This window comes from Halichoerus grypus, chromosome 1, assembly GCF_964656455.1.
Source record: "Halichoerus grypus chromosome 1, mHalGry1.hap1.1, whole genome shotgun sequence".
NCBI classification, from domain to species: domain Eukaryota; kingdom Metazoa; phylum Chordata; class Mammalia; order Carnivora; family Phocidae; genus Halichoerus; species Halichoerus grypus.
This window is the reverse complement of record NC_135712.1, coordinates 45,632,661-45,641,390: the sequence shown is the minus strand read 5'-3', so window position 1 is coordinate 45,641,390 and position 8,730 is coordinate 45,632,661. Positions and strand designations below refer to the sequence as shown.

Genomic DNA, 8,730 nt, shown 5'->3' with positions numbered 1-8,730 from the left:
TCAGATAAAAGACTTGTATAAAAAGATCCAAGTTGTTTGTTGATAAAAAATGAACAAAAAGCACACAAACAATCCAATAAAAATTGGGTAAAAGGTCTGAACAAGCATTTTACCAAAGAAGAAATACAGATGGTAAATAAGCATATGAAAAGCTGTTCCACATTCTTTGCCATAGGGAAGTGCAAATGAAAACAATAATGGCATACATAAAATAATGGCTAAAATTAAAAAAAAATAAATATCAGTTTCTGGCAAGAATATGGAATGACAGGAACACACACACATACTCTCACTCTGCCAGCTGTCAGGGCCCAGAAGCAGGGACATTGCAGAAACAATAGCATACCTATGCCCAGATCTTGGTTCTTAATACCATTTTCCAGTCAAAGGAATTAGATCTACTTGGAGAAATAGCTGATTCAGTGACAAGGGTAGGAAATAAATATGCAAGATGAGCCTGGAGCATCTTGTAATGCCAGAAAGTAAAAAAAAAGAAAAAAGAAAGTAAAGCTAAACAACAAGCAAAACAAACCCACCCTGCATACACAATGATGGGTGTATGTCAAAGGGACACAGGAGGCAATGGAAATAGCTCCCAGTGGACATAGCTAGAATGATTTGAGCAGCAAAATTAAAAAAGTATTATTTAATTATATCAAAGTATAAAATAAATATCCTGATTCTATACTGATGTAAACAGAGCGTTGAATATATAAAAGAATGAGGTGAACAGAAAAATCTTCCATGCAGAAGAATTCAAATTTATATAGATACTTTGCCCCAGGAAGGTGGTCCATTTCTTTCCTCTCTGTCAGTGTGGCTGTGGATAGTGACTTCCTTACAAAGAACACAGTAAGAGAAGGTGGAGAAAGAGCAGCTTCACCATGGAGAAACCTGGCAAACACTACCTCAGCCAGGTGGTCAAGGTCAACATCAAGAGTTACAAGTTATGAGGATAGTATTTGCCACTGATAGCATGTAATGAAAATGGTGATTTACCTTGGTGATCTTTCTCCTGAAAAGCTCTCCCCCCCAGTCTAATCATGAGAAAAACATCAGAAGAATCCCAATTGAGGGACAATCTACAAAATGCCTGATTAGTAGTCCTCAAAATTTACCAAGGACATCAAAAACAAAGAATGTCTGAAAACCTATCAGACACCTGATGACTAAAGGGAGGTGATGACTAAATATAAAGTGATATGCTGAATGGGATTCTGGATGGAAGGACACTGGATTAAACTATGGAAATCTGAATCAAGTATGAATTTCACTTCATCAGAATGTATCAATATTGGCTCATTAATTATAACAAGGTACCATACTAATGTAGGATATTAATGACATGGAAAAATGGGTGTGTCATATATGGGAATTCTCTATACTATTTTTATTATTTTCTATAAATCCAAAAGTGTTTGAAAAAATTTTAAAAATTAGTAAGTCTTTGAGGTAAAGTTCTTGTTTCTAGAATGAAGCCAGAGAACACTTGGGGAAAAACAATCACCAGTTTTCTACTTCCAATGATAATAATTGATTCAAATAATTATTGTCATTGGATACTAAGACTGTTGATGAAAAATTATTAGGGAACAAGAAATTCACATGGTGTCTATGTACCACCCTACAGATTAGATTTTAATAGCAAGGAAATAAGTTATCTGTATCATAGGAAGAGCTGATGGTACCACCTTAATGAAGTAATCAGTGAATGACATCAGTCAACAAGACAAGCTAATGTGATCAGCCTCATGATGGAAGAAGAAAAACAGCACACCCATGATTGCTGAATTATTTAATTTAATGTAATCATGAAGAAACATCACAAAAATAGAGATGGTGGGATATTTTACATGATGTCAGACAGAAATATTTAAAAATTTAAATGTCATTAAAGGAAAAAAAAGTTTGCTCTAGATTACAGAAGATTAAAGAATGATAATAAAGCAAATAGTGGCCTTTAATTGAATTCTTGATGAAAAAATAAATTGCTATCAAAGACAATTTGGGGAGAACTGGGAAATATTTTAATACGAACATCATATTAGGTGATGTTAAATTTCTTGGGGGTCATAATGATATGACAGGGGCACCTGGGTTGCTCAGTCAGTTAAGTGTCTGCCTTCAGCTCAGGTCATGATCCTGGGGTCCTGGGATCAAGCCCCATGCACCTGGGGCTCCCTGCTCAGTGGGGAGCTCCTTATCCCTCTCCTTCTGCCCTCTCCCAACCCCCTCCAGCTCATGCTCTCTCTCTCTTGCTCTCTTTGTCTCTCAAATATATAAATAAATCTTTAAAAAAAATGATATGACAATGTAGACAATATCTTTGTTCTTTTGAAATATATGCTGAAGAATTTGTCATAATCTTATATATATGTGTAGGCACATATACATACATGTATTAAATATGTATATATACACATTTGCAGATGGATTATTGGGCAAATGTAGTGAAATATTGACAATAATCTTGATTTAAAAACAATTCATGGGCATTCTCTCAACTTTTCTGTAGGTTTGAAATTTTTCAAAATAAATCTGGAGGAAAATGTCATTGATTCACATTTTATTTGACTCTGCCCACTACAGTTTAGTTTCTTGAAAGTTTTCCTCTGTTGCTACTTTCACTTCTCTATGTTGTGTATAAAATGACTTAGTGGTTAAGAACATGGATTTTGGATTTGATCCCTAGATTTGATCCCTGAGCTCCACCTTAATATTTCTGTGGACAAATTATGAAACCTCTTTGTCCCCCATTTTTTCAGTGGGGTTATAGGAAATTAAAATATAGAAATAAAAGTAAAAAATGTAATAGATGTGCTGAGTAGGTAAATGGATACTGATGAAAAGTTATTTGTAAGCTACAAGGGTGTCTGAAAATTAAAATAAAGCAGAAAATGAGAGATGAGGCAAGAGACATGAATGTATCAGTTAATATTTATTCAGTTGCAATAAAAGCATTTTTTATTTTAACAAGGTTAACAGTAAGCAGATCTATTGGCTTTTAAAATGAGAAAGGATGGTTAATTCCAGGGACACTGGGTCAGCTACGCCCTCCTCTATGTGTTGACATCATCGCTAAGCTGGTGTCTCTTTTGATGGCAAAATGGTTGTAGACTGTGCCAGATTTCATTATCCACATAGCGTGACGTTCAGAGGAAGAAAGACTACCTTTTTTTGTGGATCTTTTCTAAAATAAAGGGAACATATATCCCAGAAACTTCCACAAAATTACCTCTTTTGTCTCATGGGCCCCAAATAAGTCACAGACTCTTCCCTTAGCAGACCTCTAGCCTTCAGTGTTGCAAAGGGTTGGAATGGGTGGTACAGAAATACATAAACCGAATTTGTCGTACCCCTGGAAAAGGGAAAGGGATCAATGCATGTGAATCTGACAACTAAAAATATACTCTAAAATAGAGAATGGATACAGAGGAACAGCATTCATCTAACTCAGGTATCTAGATTCCTTTAGACTCTTAAAAAAAGTGTTTAGGACCCTGTAGAGCTTTGTGTATGTGGGTTATAGCTAACAGTATTTACAAAATCAGAAATGAAAACCAAGAAATTAAAAATATATATTGACTTGTTTAAAAATAACAAACCTATTATATATTAACTTAGATGATTATAATAAAATATATTAAAGGAAATAGTGAATGGTCAACTGTGTCAGGTACCTTTTTAAGTATTAGTGATAGGAAATCAGTTACAACAAGGTAGTTACTCGCAGGAAGAAGATAGGCCTTCATTCTAATACCCAGTAGTTACAATTTATTATTTTTTCTTTAAAATATTGCTTATATCTGTGCACTCCTCTCCTTTTATCCTCCATTTTCAGCTCTCATCATCTAATATATAAATTCTTGAAGTTAGCCTCATTGCTTCTAGCTTCATTCCAATCAATTGCCAGATAGTTTTCTGAAAAATACAATCATATTACCTGGTTTTAGGAAAAATTTGGTGTCTGATGCCTCTGATATAAATTCAGATTCCTTAGGGTGACATTTAAGATTCTCAGTAACCTGATCCCCTTCCACCCTTATTTCCCATATTCCGCAACAGTTTTAACAACAGTTCTGTCAGCTTTCTGACTCTGTCCATGCTTCACCTCCTTCCCCCCCCATTCCCAGTGTTACACTTATTTCCATACACATTGACTGGTCATACTCATTCCTTTTTTCCTCCAAACATCATTTTTAAAAATCATTTTTAAGGCACATCTTATTTCTGCTGCTGCATAAGGACTAAATACCTCAGGCTACAAGGATCTCCATTTCCTGAACTCCCAAGCAGCACTGATATAAATTCTAGCTCAATTTGAATCACCTGGATGAACTTGAGCAAGCTACGCAATGTTTCAAAATATGAGGTTTTTACTGAGAAAATGCATGAAAAATCCTGTCTCTCTGGTTGGTAGGTAACATGTATGAAAGGTCTATCTTTGTGCCTGGTAGATAACATATTCTCAGTAAACTATTTTTTTTCTTTCATATTTGCATATGTAATGATCAATAAGTATTTTTGTTCAGGTATTTAGAATTTTCACTATTTTGTGCCTCATTTATGCTTTACAGCATCTCCAACTTTTTGTTATTGATGTGAATGTATCAGTAATTTACATTGGAATCAGTACAGGTTGGTGGAATTCCTAGTAACAAACAAGGTAAGTAATATCAGAGAAAAACCCCTTCATTTAGTTTAATGTACTCAGGATAACACTACATTTTTGATGGACACCTAATCAAATTATATGAAAATATCCAAATCCATATGGGTTTCAGTATAAATACCATCTATTACAACTACAGATTAATAAATCTCCAGTATACAGTTACTATATTTCACAGACCTTAAGAGTAAAATTGACTAACACTTAAGATGAACATAGTCTTTTTTTATTATACATATTTATTAGTATTCTTTTTTGTTTTTAATATTTTTTAATTGTGGTTAAAGATATATAACAAAATTTCCCCTCCTAATGATGAAAATTCTTGACTTGAGAATAGATATTCTGTGTGAATTATTATTCAAATATATTCTCTTGAATAAACTCAAAGAAAATTAAGAATCAAATATACACAGTTTACTTCTGACAGATGGTGTTGTTTAAGAAGGGATTAATTCTTGAGAACCTGGAAAGTGCCAGAGTTTGTAAGATTGTGCTTTGGAATCCCAGACATTTGTCAACAATATTAAATGGAGGTGATCTTTATATATACTGACTTCTATTCTTAGTATTTATTGTATTTGTTGAAAATTGTAACTTCTTACCCTTTGAAATAATTAGTTAATAGTTTAGCTAATTTCTTTGGACACAGTTTGTGACCTCAAGAATAATTATTTAGTTCATTCTTGCTGGGAGCTAGTGACTTAGATTTTGGAATACGTTATAGCAGAATCTCTGCTTGCTTAACTTATTTGACTCCTATACTATCATGTTTTAGTAATTGAATATTTTATGTTAAAGTGGTCATTTTCCACTTTCTCAATACTCCATGATTTTGAAAAACATTTGATCAAATTTAAGTTAATTTTCCATAGGGGATGATATTTCTTTTAAAATGTTATAAAATTTTCTTTATAATTTTTTTCATAGCATTTATTACTTGCTTATTTCTTAGACTATAAATAAAAGGGTTTAATAAAGGGATTACTAGAGTATAAAAAATAGCAACAGGTATATCTTTATCCTCTTCTTTAAATGAATGTGGTCGAATGTACATAAAGAGAAGAGAACCATAGAACATTGAGACAGAGAGAAAGTGGGATGCACAAGTGGATAAGGCTTTGCCTCTTCCCTCTTTGGATTTCATTTTGAAAATCATGAAAAGGATGCAGAGATAAGAGCTTAGGACTATGGTAATAGAGAAGACTTGAACTGAACTTGCAAAGATAAATATCATCAATTCATTGATATAAGGGTCAACACAGGAGAGTCTGTATAATGGAAGAACATCACAAAAAAAGTGGTTAATTTGATTTGACCCACAGAAAGTTAACCTAAAGAGAAACCCTATATGGATCATGGAATGCAGGTTTCCAGCTAGGTAGGCCCCTGTGTTCATCTGAAGGCAGAGTTTCTTTGACATCACGGTGTGGTACTGCAGGGGGCTGCCTATGGCCACATAGCGATCATAGGCCATTGCCGCCAGGAGAAAGCAGTCTGCAGTTTCAGCAAGGCAAAGAAAATAAAACTGTGCCATGCATTCATAAAGGGAAATCCTTCTGTTCTTAGAAAAGAAGTTCTCTAACATTTTGGGGGTTATGGCACAGGAACAACAGGAATCCATCAGAGCCAGGTTGCCCAGAAAGATGTACATTGGTGTGTGAAGACGACGCTCCATAAAAATCAATGCCACCAGGCCAAGATTCCCCACCATGGTGATCAGATAGATAGTAAGAAACACCACAAACAGAAAGCTCTTCAACTCTGGGTGATCTGTAAATCCTATGAGGATAAACTCAGTTGTCAAGGAGTAGTTATCCTCAGTCATCTCCACCTTCTCTGTTGAGATAGGAATTCTGGAGATATAAGATGCTAATTTAGAGTGTGTATAGTTGTCCTTCCAAGTTTTTCTTTTTACAACAAAGAGAGGAGCTTCTTCAAACTTCCCTTACTATCTCTGGATACAGGCACACAAGCCTCTAGGAGATACTCATTCTCCTAAAATGTCAGCTTTATAACCTCCACTCTGAAAATCAGCATTTCCATGAATATTTTTATAATTCCAAGAAGAATGCTTACAGTGGAAAAAGTTTATCTTTACGAATTCATGCATGAATAGTGCACAAATCTAGCATACCCATATTTGGTTCTTTGTTGACAAATAATTTCAGTGTCAGTTTTGTATTAAAGATCCTTAAAATAAATTTACCATCATGTTTCAAATATACACAATTTTTTAGCTGAGCAAAAAGTTTTCATATACTCTCCCAGTGCAATGAATGCTTGAAAATAGCATACAACAGAGAGGTTAAATTTATATTTTTGGAATTGTATGAAGATCACGAAGGATTAAGAATAGGACTTTCATCTTTAAAGAAAATTACTTTGGATATCCAAGGAAATAAATGTCTATGTATTTTCACCTCTCTCATTCCTTTTCCTGCTATTAGATCCATTTCATAAAAACTGATTTTGTCCATGCCTTCATTCCTGCTGATTTTTGCCCAGATTTCTAAATACTTCTTTACATAAAGCATAGTTTACATATAATACTACTTAAGAAAATTTTAACAAAATGCCCCCAGACCACACTGATTTTCACTTCCTGCATCCTCAAGCATATCCTATACACCCAACACAATCTAGAGTTGCTTGTATATAATCTACATGGCTTTTTCTCATATATGTATGCAAAGTTTCTATATTAGAATTGTAGACATTTGAGTTTAGCTATGACTTATACTTCTTATAAGAATTGTTTAATGCTATAGAGAAAAAAATGATTGATTCCAGTCCTAGCTTCAAAGACCTGAGATAGATGAACGTGTTGTCAGTATACCACCACTGAACCTTCGTGACGTCTTTGGTTTCTGCAAATTGAGACTGCTAATTTTGAAGAACAGACTATAAAGGAAATTCTTCAAAATATATCATTAAAAAAATTATGTATCATTCTCTTATCTGAATTGTCCCATCTACTATTTTCCTGTTTCCTAAGAAACATATAAGATTTTCAGAAGTATATCACAGTAATTTAAAAGCTAATAAAAATAAGCTTGCCTGTATATTTTAGTTTTATAACACTTAGAAAAAGAAAAAAATCTTAAGTCTTAGCATCATTTTTGAGATGGGGTGCCTGGGTGGCTCAGATGTTTAAGTGTCTGCCTTTGGCTCAAGTCATGATCTCCAGGTCCTGAGATTAAGCCCCATGTAGGGCTTCCAGCTCAGGCGGCAGTCTGCTTCTTCCTCTCCTTCTGACTCTCCCCCTCCTTATGCTCTGTCTGTCTCTCTCTCTCTCAAATGAATAAATAAAAAAAGTCTTAAAATAAAATAAAATAAATATGATTTTTGAGAAAGAATTTTGTTTTCCCTCAAAGGCTATCTTCTATCATTACTTAGTGATCCATTAGGGTATTTTGACCAATGTGTCTAATTACATAAATTCTATGGTCAAGATGGGTTTATTTTTCCATAATCAAAACATCAAAATAAAGGCACAGGCTGAACGTTTTTTTCTTGTTTTAAAATATTAAATATAAGTCATTTAATTATTCGGGTATGTTAGAAGTAACTTTCAATGTACTTGCCTGAATTATTTAACAGAATTAACCTGCGTTCTTACCTGTGTATTTTGAAAATTTACCTTATAATTAGAAAAGGTCAGCATGAACTGAGTTTCAATCTCATGCTATTTTGCCATAGCCTTCAGTTGTGAGAAGAGCTAGAAAGGTGAGAAGTTGAAATCTGAGAACAATGAAAAAATGCTAAATAATTCAGATAAATAAATATTTATGGATGCTAATAATAAAAGTAAAAATAAATTTGAATATTTCCTTTACCTGAATGCTCTGAGAAGAGTCTTATAACATCACTTTGTTTTTGTTGTTGTTGTTGCTGCTTTTGTTAAGTCTCATAGAATTTCAGGATATAAATTTTGGTCTCAAAACATTTGGGATTAAAAGAATGAAAATCTAGGAGACTGCTAATAGGTCAGTGTCAATAATTATGTTACTTACAATGCAAAATTAAATTTTTCCATCAAATGCTTATGGGACTTC

General features: G+C 33.7%; 1 protein-coding gene across 1 annotated transcript; it reads right to left on the bottom strand.

Annotated features, from left to right (window-relative positions):
- Nucleotides 1-5,570: 5,570 nt before the first annotated feature.
- Nucleotides 5,571-6,500, bottom strand: LOC118521621 (olfactory receptor 5K1-like). Its single transcript, XM_036070307.2, has one exon. The coding sequence runs from the start codon at nt 6,498-6,500 to the stop codon at nt 5,571-5,573; it is 930 nt and encodes a 309-aa protein (XP_035926200.2).
- Between the last annotated feature and the right edge of the window lie 2,230 nt (nt 6,501-8,730).

Bases quoted from the DNA above. Each gene is read 5' to 3' on its own strand.
- LOC118521621 (XM_036070307.2), bottom strand. From the start codon at position 6,500: ATGACTGAGGATAACTACTCCTTGACAACTGAGTTTATCCTCATAGGA.